At 46.5% G+C, this 16,950-nt stretch overlaps 1 protein-coding gene across 1 annotated transcript in view; it reads left to right on the top strand.

Annotated features, from left to right (window-relative positions):
• klhl29 (kelch like family member 29) overlaps window positions 1-16,950 on the top strand; it is a 124,435-nt gene that overhangs the window by 91,178 nt on the left and 16,307 nt on the right. The window contains 5 exon segments of the mRNA XM_019856472.1: window positions 877-1,075; window positions 7,410-7,592; window positions 8,809-8,989; window positions 14,455-14,648; window positions 15,377-15,521. Of these exon segments, the coding sequence (XP_019712031.1) occupies window positions 877-1,075; window positions 7,410-7,592; window positions 8,809-8,989; window positions 14,455-14,648; window positions 15,377-15,521 (902 nt within the window).

A 16,950-nucleotide genomic window follows, 5' to 3' on the forward strand; every position in this document is an offset into this window, starting at 1 on the left:
GCGGCCCCCCTTGCCTTCCCCCCCCCCCCCCCTTCCTCCCTCCTCCCTCTTTCGCTTTTCCTCCCTTCAATCTCTGCTCGTTGAGCTTTATTTACGTATTGGCGTATTAGCATAGATTCTGCGCGGAATCAACTTTTTTTTTTTTTCTCTGCAGATTCTTGGAGGGGGGCGGGGGGACTACTCAATGGCCCCTTCGGAGCCAAAACGGTCGTCTTATGATGCATTTGCAGGCCTGCCTTCTTGAGACTTTGTATTTCGACTCACGATAGCTATGCCTACCAAATTTCAATTCGCTAAGTGAAAACGGTCTTCCGGGGCTGAATTTTCAAACTCAACTTATGAGAGAGCAAAGTGGAACTCAGGTGTGGGAGGTGAGATGCCGGCCTTATTATTAACTTCTTTCTTCTGTCTGGCTGGGAGTCTGTTGTTTTGTTTTTTTTTTGTTTTTTTTTTGGCCCCGTGTCCAGCTGGGCCGCGATGCGCCGAGCCGTTTGAGGTCATCCCGGTCAGCGGCCGCCCGCCGCTGTGACACTCGGCGGCGGCTTGTTTACAGCTTTTGCTGTCGTACGAGTCGAGCCTCCCACGGGGGTTCAGGCCCGCCACACTTAAACGCAGTCAGACGCATTCTGCAGCTTTAGATGAGGTTGCCTTGGCAACTGTAGCACTGCAAATGTGCAAACATTGAGAGTTGTTTGCCAGCGGTAATTAGTTGTACTTATTTAAATGAGTCATTGTGGTTTCATTTTTCACCATTGTATTGACAAATATTGAATCCGTTTCTTAAAGGTAAAGAAGTCGATGTGTAAAATTCACATCCACGTGTCGGCGATGTCGGTTCCTTTCGTCACGGTTCTTGACGGTCCCTCTTTTTCGCAGCACCTCTCCGATCTGCTGGCGTCGGTGCGACTGCCCTTCATCCACCCGTCCTACCTGCTCAACGTGGTCGACAACGAGGAGCTGATCAAGTCGTCGGAGGCGTGCCGCGACCTCGTCAACGAGGCCAAGCGCTACCACATGCTGCCGCACGCGCGCCAGGAGATGCAGACGCCACGCACCAGACCGAGGCTCTCTGCAGGTAACGTACGCGCCACTTTGTTTTGGAGTCTTCGACGCAGGCAAACTATATGGCAATAATACCCAGGCAGGTAACTAGCGAACTAGCTAACTAGCACGGCAAAACATCAATTTGTGTCCACTCTGATGTGACTTCACCGAGCAACGAGGAGCCTGTCGCTGCTTATTTTCTAAGAAATAAGTACGACATGGCAGAAAAATGACAGAAACGGTCAATAAGTGCGGGCAAAAACATCCCCAAACACTTTTTGTATTGATGCCGCTGATGCTAGTGTAGCGAAACGCCACTGCACAGCATTACACTGGGCCACGCACACTCTTCATTTTGCGCCGCATCAAGGTGACAAAGAGGTCATGTCGCCATAAGGAGACGTCGCCTTTTTATTGATTTTGGCCCACCGGGCAGGTAATGGGTCACCGCTCTGTATTCTATTTTGTGTGCGCGCGTTGCATTAAGTCAGCCTGGAGTAGAAGCCGTCTTTGAAAGTGGAAGCGGGAGCGCCCACTCTGATGTCATTTTCCAAACTCTAATGAACGATACTTAGTGTAATTGATGTCCATCAGGGAGTCTTAAGCTTTTCCGCTGAGAGCTGTGTATACCGAACAAAGTCGAGGAAGAAGAGAAGAGGCCACTTAACCTTGTGTTGAGCAAAACGTGCTGAAAACCAATCCAACCGCTATTTCTGGAGGTCAGCGTATGCTAAGCACTTTGAAAGATTTACAAAGATGGGTGGGGAAAAAAAACAAAAAACGGTCTACTGCTCAGCTTTATGCCGTTGGCGACTGAGCAAATACTTATTTATCTCAGTGCCATATTCTGTAAGCGTTCGAGTCGATTTAATTCTCTACTTTTGGACTAAAAAGTCATTACAAGCGTGTGTGCGTGCGCACGCGCGCATTACTGTTTACTTGTGTGTGCGCGCGTTTGTGTGTCTGTGTGGCGTAAAACAACACATGCAGTAAAATGGCAGCGCCTGGTGATCCATCAGTCGTTCCTCTCCTGTCCTTGGGCGTGTTGAAACTGTCAAATCAATTATGTTGCGCTTTACTTTTGACATGTGCAATGACAATACATTTGATTTCCATTCCATTATAGTAATGAAGCAAATAAAAAGAATGAAAAAAAAAGAGTAGTGTGTGTGTGTGTGTGTGTGTGTGTGTGTGTATATATGTTTTTTTTTAATAACCTTCTGCCATATTGTCAAAACTGAAATGGCTGTCAAACCTGCAAACAAAAAGCTCTGTGGAGAGTCAAGCAAAAAGAAATTCGAATGCCCCAAAGTGAAAGTTGTGCAAAAGGGCAGATGGTTTAGTCCTTGAATGTGTGCGTTTGAGTGCGTGCGTGTGTTTGTTGGAGGGCGTGTGCGTGCGCGCGTGCGCTTAAAAAGGCGCGTAAGCAGATGGAGCGCCACCTGAGCTCTGTTGATAAGACTGTCAAGCGTAAAAAGAAAAGAGAACTGCCATCCGTGAAGCACTTCTTGCTGAGCAAAGTCAATCTGCGGACTTGCTGTGCGTGTGTGAGCGGATATGCACGTGCAATATGCTAATGACTAGCCGTCAGAAGCCCAGCGTGTACTGTACGCTTGAGATTAAGGCTCAACATTGATGTCGTCACTGCTGAGCCCCCGTTGAGTGAGGAAGTAAAATTGTACGTTTGACACGGCGCGGAGAGAAGAGATTGGTAAGAAACCCTGCCAATGTCACTGACGACATTTCGCAATCATTCAAAAATAAGCATCAGATTCATGAAAATCAAAATGTCTGATTTATTAAAACCCGGCGAACGGCCAGCATCCGATCACGCCACCTCGTCACGTGCGTAAAAACGTCCCGATCGCCGGCGTCCTCCGAAGGCGGCCACCTATTTCTGTTCGGCGGCGTTCCAATTAGCACGCATTGATCCTGACTTTGTTGTCCCTCCTCGCCGATGCCAGCGCCTCTCTTTCAAGCTCTAATTGAAAGTGTTGCGTCTGCATTTAAGCAGGCGGCGAGGTGAAGCTGTCAGAGGCTCAGGAAGACAATTAAAAGCATTTTAACCCCGACTTTGTTGATTCTTGTCCGGCTCCGAGTAATTATTAAGCCTCGCCGTTTGTCTCGAGGAGTAAATGCAGCGTGAGATTGCTTGTCCCACTGCGGATTTTCTCCGGGTTTCCTTTACTCACAGGCGACCAAAACATTTATCCTCACTACTCTGTTGTCTTCACTAAAACTTGGGAGTTCATTTGATGACTACTCTGCCCTAGATGTTTACTAAAAGAAGTAGGATTCTATTGGATATTCCAGAAAAAAACAAAATGCTGTTTTGTTTTGTTTTCTGTGAGATTTACAACATGGCATTTGCAAAACGTGTATCGCACATCTCCCGATGCATTGCGACTGAAAACCTGCTACCGTGTATCGAGTTTTGAGGCTCCGCATCCAATATGCTAATGGATTGGCCCATACATTGCCTTGACAGAGACTCTCCACACTTTACTTTCAAGGTACAGGTGCATATGAAATTGCAGTTTTTCTTATTTGTATTTACAAAAAAACACTTGCGCGCGCGCGCGCGTGTGTGTGTGCGTGTGTGTGTGTGTGTGTGTGTGTGTGTGTGTGTGTGTGTGTGTGTGTGTGTTTTTTTCCTTATATGAAAACATGTACTGCAGGCTCGTTAATTACTGTTGATTGTCTTTGATGTTTACAAAAACATACAGATCATTATGGCTATGTGTCATTCCTGTGAGTGACAGGTGATTTGCACATTTAGTCCGCTGAGATTGGCTCCAGGTTCCATGTGACCCAGAACAGGAGAGGCTTTCAGGAAAAGGGACAGATGATGCGTGCGAGTCTTTCAGTCATACATCGGCACTGTGTGCCGGTGACGTTGTCGCGGCTTATCGGTAAAATCTCATCCTGCGCGGACTCCTAAATTCAACACAGAAAATAAATCCAGCTTAGGTGGAGCGCATCCAGAAGGCTGACCCGCCGGACCCGCTGCAAAGCTGCTGCTGCCTCATCCAGCATTCATGACAGGCGCAGGAACGTCCATGGATGGAAGTGTTTGGATTCTTTGGGGTTGGCACCTGTATCTAGGGAGAGTTGGGGTTACACTGACAAACAAGTCAAGGGGCGGATAGTGCAGGAACAGCAACGCAGTCAGGCGTTCGCCAAGGAAATTATTATTATGATCAATCCAAATTGTCCCGTAGGCCGATGCCATTCTTAAACTGTGTAAATGATTAACTCGCTTCTGGCAATGCAGGAACAGCAAGTCAGAAAAACACATTTAATAATCACGACTTGCCCATGTCAACTGTTGCTAGGCAGTGTTGATGGGGCTCAATCATAACCGCTCCAAAGGCTAGTGGAAGAAAATGTACAGATATATTCGCTTGGCAGTGGAAATGACAAAAAGGATGGCGCACAAACAGGAAGTCCAACAGTCACGCAGGAAATTGTCACTGCAGCTCATGTCTGCTGTTGCTAGGCAGAAACAATCATTACTGCCTCAGATGGCAATAGGAAATAAAATGTTAATCACACAATAATCATGAGGCAAATTTATTTTGGCAAAAAATGAATTCACTATAATTGCTCTGTATTAACTATAATCACAGAGAAAAGAAACAGCAACATCTTGTGGAACTAACAGGGCACTGCACCCTCTGCCCCACATGCACTTGGCGGAGGGCATTTTGGGGCTTTTAGTGACTCAAGTACAAAAGTAAACATCCTAATTTGCTCTCACGCGCACTTCTGCACACTTAGGCACTGTGTAGCGCCATCACGGGGCGCTGTGGGCCCCCCCCCCCCCGACGTCGTCATAGCAAATTAGCACACTGGGAGACAAATCACAGGGTTCGCAAATGAGAGCAAATGGAGTAAAAAGCGAGAGCGTGATAAGACGTAATGGTTATGGACCTGCAGCAAGATATAAATGTCTCCCACAGCTATGTGCACCCTGTGCGTGTGCGTGTGTGTGTGTGTGTGTATAAGTACATACATAGCGTGTGTGCGTGTCTGTCAGCATCTGTCACCTTCCAGTTTGCACAGTATTTATGTGTATGCACGTGTCAGTTTTATGAGCAAACAGACCTTTTTGTGGCTGCTACACGAGGCAACTATGTAGTTTGTCACAGCGTGATGGGCTCAATGATGATGTCGCCATTTCCTTCATGATGCCTGACAACAACAAAGATGGAGGTGTGATGATTCGCTTTGCCCAAACTACCGTTTTTGGTTTTTTTTTCCCCTTTAATGGCCATTGTACTTTTTTGCTTTTGCTCAAATGATACAAAGAACTTAAAAATAACTAAAAAAGTAAAGTATCGGTCATGAAAATATAGAATTCTGATCTTTATGAAATACTAGCAGCATTGAAAAAAGATCTGATTTAAAAAAAAAAACAATAAAACACGCTTAAAATACTAAAAAGGGCAAAAAATATGTCGTTATACTTTTTAAGACTAATATGAAAAGAAAATTAATCATTGTATAGCATTCAAATATCAAGTATATTAAAATTTGATCAAAAACAAACAGGTTCATAAAAAAAAAAAAAAGTATCCGATAAAAGAAATGGATACAAAATGTACATGTTACTACTGTGTGTACCAAATAAAGTGACTGTTGAGCCCATTTTTTTGGGCCATCTGTCAGTGGGCTTTCCCCTTCGTGCCGCTGTTTGGAAGGGGGAAAAAAAAAAAAAAGGTCAAGAACCAAGCGTTTCCTCCCCAAAGTGCATTGCTTTTAAACTCTTGTCAGGAGGAAAACATCAGCTTGTCAAGTCTTCTCCATCCCCGGCCGCCTCCTCTTCCTCCCAACCACTGGACAAGTGGTGGCCGCAGCCTTGCCAGCCCTGACCCCAAACTGCCCCCCCCCCCACCTCCCCGCCCCATCACCGCTCCTGACAGGCCCGCGTTGAGTTGTGTTCGTCCGCCAACGCGTTGGAGGCTTTGGGGATCAGTCAGACGGGCAGATGTGGACGATCGCTGACGCGGGCAACCAAGCAGAAATCGCCCGGAGCTGCCGTTGTGCGTTCACGTGCGCGGCGAGTGATCAGTGCTCATTTCTATCCATTCACACACATACGGCGCGTTCATATATTGCCAGTCCAACTCTGCAAACACGTGTCCATTCACATATGTAAATATCCATCTGTTATATATGAGTGTGTGTGTGTGTGTGTGTGTGTGTGTGTGTGTGTGTGTGTGTGTGTGCGTGTGTGTGTGTGTGTGTGTGTGTGTGGATAAATTGAATGAACAATTTGCGGCTTGGTCATTTGGAGGCCTGTCAAAACTGACTTACCGCTGAAAGGATTGCGAGCACTCCACTGCCGTGGTGGTTCTTTGCTTTGTTTTGAACCAGCATCTTGCTTCATCTTGAATAGAAAAAAAAAAAAAAAAAACATCTTCAACCCCCTTCGCCCGTCTCATCCATCAGAGAGCCTCTTAAAGCCTCACCCCGGGAAAAAAAAAAAAAAAAAAGAAAAACGTCCACTCAGAGTCTGTGGCTTTCGGCTTAGCTCTTCTGCTTTTTTTTTTTTTTTTGTTCCGGCAGCTCTGCGGAGAAAAGAGGTTTGCGCTTCATTTGTTGTTGTGTTTTAAGCGAGGGAAGCGACGGGTCAAAAGACTTGACTGAGCGGCAGCATCGATTGGGGACAAAAAGATAAAGTTGGCCTTGGATTTTTTTTTTCCCCAGTCAATGAAGATTAGCCTGCCATCCTTGCTTTTTTTTTTTCCTCAATCTTGGCTGTCCCATCCCCTTTCACACCGGAGCCCTCCGGCACGGCACTCGACTAGGTTTCCTCGTCATTCATCCAACCACCACCACCACCACCACCACCCTCCTGCCGCTCTCAAACACACTGCTCACTGGTGTCTGGCGGCTGCCTTGTTGCCTGACGGTGAGTCGCTTCTTGGCAGCCTTCCAGCCTGTTTGTGTGTTCTGGATGACTGCTGTCTTTGTAGCGCTCTCTCTGTGGAGGAGTCTGTGTGCCTTTTAAGGCGACACGAGATCCAATTCGTTGCCTATCGTGCAGCATTGTGACCCGTTTCCGGATTGGACGCCGGTGTCCTTTGTCTTCTTTCTGCTGAGCCTGGCGAACCGGTCAACACTTGAGAAAATGTGGAACTCTGACTGACTTGACATCAACACAAGTTTCACCCTGCTTGTGGTTCTTAAACTCAAGAAAGTGCAACTGTTGGGATCCCAGAAAAAAAATAAAAAGGTCTTGTGTTATGGTCAACCACCCTCCTGGTTCGCCGTGCCACTATTTAGCAGATGTGTGGTCTTATCTTTCTTCTCTTAACCCTCAGAGTGAGTCTCGCACCCGTCTGTCACTCTTCTCGCAGGCGTGGCGGAGGTGATCGTCCTGGTGGGGGGGCGCCAAGCCATCGGGATGAACCAGCGCTGCTTGACGGCGGTCACCTGCTTCAACCCGCAGAACAGCAAGTGGTACCCGCTGGCCAGCCTTCCTTTCTACGACCGCGAGTTCTTCAGCGTCATCTCGGCCGGCGACAACATCTACCTATCCGGTGAGCAAATGCGTTTCGCGCCCCGTCGGGACGATTCCAATTTACGGGAAGGGTTGATTCTCATCATTTGAATTGTGTCGTAGCATCCTCAGCCTTCTGAGCCCACCGACACTTTGACGACAGCGCAGCGTCACGCAGCTTGTCATGCAACTTATCCAGATAGGCCCCTAAATACGGAGTCACAATGAGTGGCCAAGGTCAAAAGGAACCATCCCGTCTGACTTTTGTCAGTGTCTCGTTGAAGCTCTTTTTTCCCTCGCACCCTCTTCCATCGTGACGGCATTTTCCTCCCGCCACGCTCCATTTGCACCACCGTTTCAGCGCGGCAGCCACACACTCACCTTGACGCCTTTCTCTCTCTCTCTCACTCTCACGCTCTCTTTTCATATAAATGGAAATGTGTGTTTGGCGAGGGGAACAAGCGGCGCCCCGTGTCCGCCGGCAGTCCGACAAGCCATTGGAGAAATCAGAGGTTTTATCTTGGGTTAGCCAATCGGCTCCTGCTGCTCGCACTTCCTAGCTGGGGTTCTCTACAATGATGACATCATCACAATTAACATTTTGATATGATTTAGTGCCCCAGTGGCAACTTGGACAAAAATTTACAGAAAAAAATACATGAATGATCAAAAATAAACAAACACGAGAAAAAAAATGAGACCACTAATAAGTAGCTGCTGTCGGCCACAACTCACGACGAGACGCTCACATGCAGACTCCAGCTCCTGGGGTCGCTCACTAGGCCACACCCCTTGGAAGGCACACACCCAATACCGTACACAGATACGACAGTAATTACACTTCATGAGAACAGTTTACTTCCTCACGACAGTAATTTATTTTTTATACCATAGTTTTGGTATTGAGCCTTGGCGTGAAAAAAGTATGATGCCCTCCAAAAGCTTTCTAGTTTCTTGGAGATACCACAAAATGGCGGCGAAACAATACTCAGCTCACTTCGACTTCGTTCCTTGGCAAAAGCATTATTTTGTCTCAATGAAGCTCTTCAAATAATTTCAACATAGTTCCCTGGCACCAAAATGGCGCCAAAGTAATAATTTTGTTGACCTGGTCTGAACACAAATATAGTGACGGCGAGTTTCTCAGCAAATAACGGAGAATAGATTACCCCCCCCCCCCCCAAAAAAAAAAATCGACCAAAAGATGAATTCGCCAGGTGGGTCACTGTACAGTTTTTCTTTTTTTTTTTTTGCAGGAGGCACAGAGTCAGGGGTGATGCTGTCTGACGTATGGTGCTACATGTCCCTGCTGGACAACTGGAACTTGGTGTCGCGCATGACGGTGGCCCGCTGCCGACACAACAGCCTGGTCTATGACGGCAAACTCTACGCCATCGGAGGCCTGGGCATCTCTGGGAATTTGGACCACGTGGAGAGGTGAGTCAGGGATGCCATGAGCTGAGCAGAACTAAGCCAGTACCGCACGCCATGCACTGGCGGGACTATTTTGGAGTAGGTGAAAGTGTTGCCCGTTTTGTGGCGTCATTTTCCTAACCTCAGCTCACTGAAATACAACTTAGCGTCCATTAAAAAAAAAAAAAAAAGATTAAAAAATGGTTCTTGAGGTCTGATGCCATGGCAAAAGTCGCGGTTGGGATGCTAATGCATGCTGGTCAGTCGGGGCTAAACCATTTGTGACACGGGGTTAGAACTGGAGTTAGCATTAAAAAGAGCGCAGGTCATTCTCGTTGTTTTTCCATAAAAATCCAAAGATTTCTTCTTCCGGTGTGTCCCCTCTACTACCTCCTCCCGATTTGTGGTCGAATGAGCCGGCTAATGTGCGCCGCGTGTAGCTAGCGACGCGTCACCGCGACCAGGACGAAAAAGAAGAGGAAGAGAAGAAATCTTTTGCCGTTATTGCCGCTGTCATGTAGTTTGTGAGGCGAGACTAATGTAAGCCGCTTCATGTATAATTTACTATCAAATTTTATGGAGATTTGATTTGTACCCACACGCTTGTTTTGTTTGGCAGCACCACTTATGAATGACACACAAGCCATCCTTTTTTTTTCCCCCTCATTTTGAAGAGAGAGAACAAGGATGCTAGCTGGTAATCAACGTGTCTTGCTTGATACTTTGTCCACAAAGCAAGGACCTAAAAATGGCCAAACTGAACAACTGCTCCAGGACGTTTGTTGTGGGTCCGTTAACGTTTTCATCTCTCTGTAAGATACACAAGATCCAAACTGTGGCGACTGGTTGAGGTTCTCTTATTTCCCTGCAAAACCCCGCAAAAAAGTTGTCACTTTTTTTTTCTCGCACTTTTTTTTTCCAAATTCTCCATTTTTTTTTCTATCTATCCAAACGAAACCCTGTTAACGTTGGAGTATCTTAATAACAGCTAAACACGTCAGCACGGTTTGGCATTTTCAGAAGGGCGGAGCAGCGGCAGCGGGAAAGATTTGCAACGAGACGGGCTGCGACAGGAGGCAGCTGGTCCACGGCGTGGACTCTGTGAACAGGTGTCGTAAATTATGCACCGAGCCGACTGCTCGGCGACGTTCCTGACAGATTATCAGCGAGCTATTTATTTCATAGCGCTCGTAAATACAAGGCAAATACCTTTCGAGCCCACCCGCAGGTGTGCCAGGAAGCTGCCGTTTAGAAAATTTGATGTGTTCAAGAGTAGGCTAATATAGTTAACTAAAAGTGACAAAACAACTAACTTTTTTTTTTTTTTTTTAATCACTGAAAAAAAAAAACGAAAACGACTGTAAATATAACCTTGATACTTCAGTATTACTGTCCAGGCCGTACAGAAGAAGGAAGATCGTTTGGGAACATTCGTCGACTTTATTACACAATTCCCCATCTTGCACTCGACTCCATAGATGTGTAAATCGAATAAAAAATTAAAAACTCTTATAACCCTGATCATAACAGTTTTTCCACAAGAATTAATGGAGTACAAAACTATGGCCTTTGTAAAACCATTCATTGACACTACGGGCAAAATGTGTTAAGTGACTTAAAAAAAAAAAATTGCGACTTTGAGGCCTTTTTATCAAATTGACTTTTGGACCGCGTTTGGTGCCAGTTTTGCGCTCTCAGCTTTGTTCTTGTTGTTTTATAGTCGGTGTCAATAAAGCAAAATGTTATTTTCTCTGCTTTCTGCTCACAAACCGATGCCTCTGCTGAAACCAATCCACTCCTGTTTACGAAAGCACGGAAAAAGCTGGAAACCACCATTTTTTTTTCTTGCTTGTATCGTCACAGAACACAACGATCAATCTGCGTGTCTTGAAAGATCAAACAAAATGCTCTGAACAGGCTGACTATGAAGGGTGAACTAACCGCTTTGTAAATGGCTGGCAGCCAAGGAGTCAAGTGGCCATTTTGGGCCACGCTTACTCTGCCATCAGAGCATTCGATTGCAGCGACCGAAGAGAGGAAAGAAACTCTTTGCAGGTGTCTCGTTTGCGACTGGGGCGCTAATAACATTTCGTAATCATTACTCAGCGGATAGCGATGGCTGCCCGATGTTTGATATGCGGATGGCAGCTCGGCGACGCCACGACGACAGCTGCAAATTGATTTGCTGTGTTGCTCATCGCCTGATGGATGCGCGGGGACGCAGCCAATCGCTTTGCGTGCTCTCGTTGTTGCCAGAGCGGACGTATGTACATGCCGAGTTGAGCGCATTTATTAGACTCGCTGTCGTGAAAGACGAGACGGGATCATCTCGCATCGTCAAGTGAACTGAACCGCGCTCTTGAGTCCTCGTGAGACGATCGCATTTAAAATCTCATTTGGGTTAAAGAGCGGCCGCGCGCTGGCGTTTGAACCACGACGGCAACAAAAACGATGACAACCAAGAAGACCGTCGAGAACAACGATCATTTCTGCTGTATTTAGCTTCCCTGACTTCCGCTTCTCCGACAAACAAACGCAAAAAAGAAGACCGTAGAAGAAGAAACGGTGCAACCAAACGTGGCCCAACCCTTCCGTTGATCACCCTCCAAATGTTTGCCGACTGTCATCATTTTAAGTCCGTTTCGTCAGATCTTGCATGCATGAAAATTCATTTTGCTCGCTGTTCCTTTCGATTTCCAAGGTGCAAAAAAGAAAAAAAAATACATTGTGCTGCTGATTTCACTTTTTTTAAATCTATCCATTGTATGTAGGTGTCTGGCCTTGTGTACACCCTCCATCTCGCCACCTCATTTGCAGTCTTTTCCGCCGCCTTCGCTGCCATCGCTCTCGACGCTAGCTTTCACGCTTCCCACCGTGCGAAATTCGAGCCCACCGTCGCAATTATGTCTTCAATCAGAGGCATCTCAAAGCGGCCCGGATGAAGCCGGGATGCGGCCTTTCTTCAGCGCGAATCAACACTCGTGACGACCGAGCCCAACTGTTCCCGTCACTGTTTTTTTTTTTTTTTTTTTTAAGGGGGAAGTGAGTCGCGGTGTTGTAGGGGGAGGCTTTTAACTCGCAATCAGGTGCCCTGGGCCCGCTCTCTCGCCCGGCATGTTGATCCTTTGACAAAGCAATATGATTGCAGGATATTGAATAATTCATGGCTGTCTAATGATGTGTCAATCACACGGTGGCGCTTTTTGTTTTATTTATCGCGTGCCACGCGCAGGTTCGTGCGTCCTTGAAGCGCCATTGCCGCTTAATATTTCATGAGCAATTGTTAGCAGCGCGGCGCCAGATTTAGGAGTCGCTCAGCGGGGTTGTCGAGCTAACAAAAAGATCAGACGCTCTCATGTTTTTGTGTATTTTTGAAACTAACCCGACTCCGCTGATTACGGGCATTGAGGTTCCACTTAGGTCCCCTTTTTGAGTGGAGTGACTCATTAGTTCATCAAGGTACAATTCGATTGGGGTAAATACCGGTGATGGCTATGTGAAAAATAGCACCGAGACATATTACAACTCATATTATTGAGGCGTCGTCAAATCCTTTTTGGAGTGCAGTGGCTTGTTGGTTCATCGTGGCGTGGATCCCATTCAGATGTTTGCAAAGCAGCTCAAGTTCAGACCAGAGCAAAACCTCGTCAGTAGTGGTACAGTTCCGTACAATAAATGCTGATATGCAAGTCATCTGTGTTATTTATTTACGTTCTGTTGTCTGGCTCCCATGAGTTGGCTTTATGTGTCCCCAGCCTTTAATGTGGACCCTTTCCAATTTCAGTCAGGTTTGCGTTTTACCAGTAACGGTTAGTAGTCGCTAGCTCCACCCCCTTTCGGCACCCTACCTCCCCCAAAAGTTTCAGATCAGTTCTTTTGGTCCTCTTACAAAAAAAGCAAGAAGAGAGCATCCAAGCGTTGTGGAATACTTTAATGCGGACTGTTTCCATGTAAGACAGGTTTGCAAGATACCGCTAACAGTTAATGCGAAAGGATCATGGTAAACAAGTTATCTCGTTTGTCCACACTGTTAACGAACTGCCGCCTTGCTACCTGCAAGTGTCGCCGCACTCGAGCGCAAGGCAAACGCCTCCAGCTGTTATGGTTATTGGTGGGCGGTGCCAGGGGGTGTGCCACGGGAGGGGTCGACCCTGCGGTAGTCAGGGACAAGAGGCTCCCAAAGCCCCCCTGCCGAGGCAGCTTCTCCCCTACTGAGCTAATCCCTTGCTCCTCTGGATTAGGCAAACTGGCAGCGGTGGCACCCGCTGAGCTCTCAACGTTGACCCCCCGCCCCTCCTCCCCACAGCACCCAGACTCCTGGTGTGACACCCTTGGTCCTCGCCGTCACATGTGGTCTCTCGCGGAAAGGGATGAACACGTTTCTCCCCCGCAAAATGAAGACAAGCATCTCATGCTACCGGATGCAATTATTTATACTCGCTAATTGTTTTAGCATTTTTCAAAAGCACAAAACCCGTTCCAGTTAGGATAATTGATGAAAAGAAATCGACAGCAACTTCACCCCGCGAATAAATCAAACACAAGACGGCGAGCCTCGTTGGTGGCAGACTTTATTTAACACGCTGGGCAAAATAACGGTGAAGAATGTGCAGACGTGATGTTCATTGTGATGGATGGCGCCGTTTTGGGACTCGCTCGACTTCCAAACTGGCAGAAAAAATGAAGGCGAATGGCTGCAGACATGGCAATAGCGATGACGATTACAAGTTGTCGCCATTAAAAAAAAAAATGTAACATCACTCTCGTCTTATTGGTTGCACAGATGTAAACAGGAAAAAAAAAATGTGCAACGTGACTAAACCCACGGGAGGGCACGTTTGTCACATTTTGCAGTCGAGCGGGCTTCGCTACTCCTTTGGCAAAGGCTTATACTGTAACTACATAAGAGAATACACGTTTAGTATTTTATCAGATACTTTAAAAACGGGGAAAATTTGACATTGTACAGTTTTTACCCCGTGAATTTTTTGTCCCCCTGAAGAGAACTCTACACATGTTTGGAGTGCTGTATTTTTGTTTTTTTTTTAATGTTTTTTGCTCCAAGTTGGTGGCCGTCGCGAGGGCTTAATGGCGTGTGTCGGTCGACATATGTTTGCTTTGTGTAATTGCTTTAATTGCCGTCATTGTGCGCAATGCTGGCTCTTTTTCATCCTCCCCGGTGGTGCGCGCCTTCGCCTAATTACGCCTGTCAGCCCCGCAGCCATAAGTCGGGAAGCCTACTGTACCGTGTGCGCGTATGATACATTAGTGCTACGTTTAAAGTAGGTCGTATCCCATTTAGAGGCAAGGAGGAAACACGTTATGCATTTGTTCTCAGGTGTGTTATTAATATGTTTCGGTAGGTTTTTTTTTTTTTTTTTTTTTGTCAAAAAGGATCAAGTATTCCCTTTGAGCGAAAACTGTTTTGAGCTATGAGTTGACTGAACAAATTCAACTTATCCATCAAGGTGACACGGTTTCTTTTTCAGGTACGACACCATCACCAACCAGTGGGAGACGGTGGCGCCGTTACCCAAGCCGGTGCACTCGGCGGCGGCCACGGTGTGCGGCGGAAAAGTGTACGTTTTTGGCGGCGTCAATGAGGCGGGACGATCGGCCGGCGTGCTCCAGTCCTACGTGCCGCAGAGCGACGCCTGGAGCTTCATCGAGTCGCCCATGATCGGTGGGTCGTGATTGTCCACGACCCTGGGCCCCCACCACTCTTTTTGATTTCACTTTATTTGACCAATCTTTGTAAATTGTATTTATTTTGATGGACTTTTTTTCAACTCAACGAATGGAATTTGACCGAAAACATCATGAAAAGTTGATCGCTATTCATCCAACAAGTCATTGTTAGACGTCACGGAGATCCCAGAGCCGACACAGGTGATGTTTGGATTGCGCTGTGATGAAGATGCCGCCACATGCTGCGCCGCTGCCAGACACAAAGTATTTATCTGTGGAGTTTACCCTCCCCTCCCTCCCCCTGTTGTTTTTTTTACACCCCTGTGAGTATTCGGCCTTGGGCGTCGAGCGCAGACAAATGTGTCGATACACACACACACACACATGCAGTTTCATCATGCTGAGAGTTGTTCCTAATATTTGGATGGGTGGGTGGAAAAACAAGCTGATGTCATTACAAATAGATGGAGAATGTCGCGTGCGTGTGTGCGCGCGTGTTTCATGAATGTGACTGGGTTTGTGTGCGTGCTTTTGTGTTTGTCCGTGGGTCTAAGTGTGTGTGTCTGTGTGTGCATTTGGCGGGAGGGTCTCGTGTGGATGTGTTTATGTCTTTGTGGCGGTGTTGGTTCATGTGTGTGTCTGTGTACGACTCGCTGAGTGTCTGCCTCTGCGTCACTCCGCGAGTTTGCCTTTGACTCCGTCCGAATGTGTTATTGTGTGCAGACAACAAGTACGCTCCGGCGGTGAGTCTGGGCGGCCTGGTGTACATTCTGGGCGGAGCTTACGCGCGAGCCACCACCATCTACGACCCAGACAAAGGCAACATCAAGGCTGGGCCCAACATGAATCACTCCAGACAGTTCTGCAGGTGGCGCTCGGCAGAACCGATCGGGCTAAACACAAGCGTTAAATAGTCAAACAGAAGAAGAGCAGATACCAAAGGCAAAGTAGTCGTGGTGGAGTTACGATCCCTTTTAGGGGCGCATGAGTAATTTTCTGTACGTTTATCGCCTGGCTCTGGAGCTATCCCCCGTGAAAAGAGGGGGTTCGCTGCAATATCAGCGCATTGCGTGCTTCCATGCCGCGGATCAAGTCAGGTAGGTAATGATACAGGAGAGGAGGAAGAGACAACATCCTTATCCTCCCTTTCTTCGGTCGCGTTTATCAGATACAGCAGTGACTGCTCACTTTGTTTTGTTTTTTTGTTTTGTTTTTTGCTGCTCTCCACTCCTGGTCAAGCCGAATAGAAGAAAGCTTTTTGTAATCATCTTTTCCACTTCCAGCAGTGGTTATGCGTTTGTGTGCGTGCGCAAGGCCGAATAGGACACAAGACGTAATCCTCCCAAGTTTTAATCCTCCCTGGCAACTCCTGTTATTGTTTCTCGTATCAAATAAACACATTATTCTGCTTTTTCGTGAGGTGGTTGGTTTGATAGTCACCCTCACTTGTTATTTTGAAGTAACATGCACAAAAAGCAGTGTGCAGTCCACACTTTGGGGTGAGAACAGGCCTTGTTCAAAATGAGCCTAAAATGTAGATCTAATTTGAAATTTTTCAGTTTTTCACAATTCTTCATTATTCTATGTAGTAAGGCAAACGCCTTACTACAAAGAAGAATGAAGAATTGTAAGGCGATTTTAGCCGAAAAAAAACGATCATGTATAGTAAGGCGCTTTTAGCCGAAAAAAAACGACCATGTATAGGAAGGCGCTTTTAGGCCCTCCTAAACGACCATGTATAGGAAGGTGTTTTCAGCCGGAAAAAAAACAACCACATATAGTTAGGTGTTTTTAGCCCCTCAAAACGACCATGTATAGTCAGGCATTTTTAGCGGAAAAAAACGACCATGTATAGGAAGGAGTTTTTTGCCGAAAAAAACGACCATGTATAGTTATAGGAAGGCGTTTTTAGCCGAAAAAAAATGACCATGTATAGTAAGGCGTTTTTAACCGAAAAAAACGACCATGTATAATAAGGCGTTTTTAGCGGAAAAAAACGACCACGTATAGTAAGGCGTTTTTAGCCAAAAAAAACGACCACGTATAGTAAGGCGTTTTTTGCCGAAAAAAATGACCATGTATAGTAAGGTGTTTTTAGCCGAAAAAAACAACCGAAAAAAACGACCATGTATAGTAAGGCGTTTTTAGCCGAAAAAAATGACCATGTATAGAAAGCCGTTTTTAGCCGAAAAAAACGACCATGTAAAGTAAGGCGTTTTTAGCCCGAAAAAAGACATAGTTGGTAAGGCGTTTTTAGCCCGAAAAAAACGACATAGTATAGTAAGGCGTTTTTAGCC

The sequence above is a fragment of the Hippocampus comes genome, unplaced genomic scaffold, assembly GCF_001891065.2.
Source record: "Hippocampus comes isolate QL1 unplaced genomic scaffold, H_comes_QL1_v1.1 scaffold526, whole genome shotgun sequence".
Taxonomy (NCBI): Eukaryota; Metazoa; Chordata; class Actinopteri; order Syngnathiformes; family Syngnathidae; genus Hippocampus; species Hippocampus comes.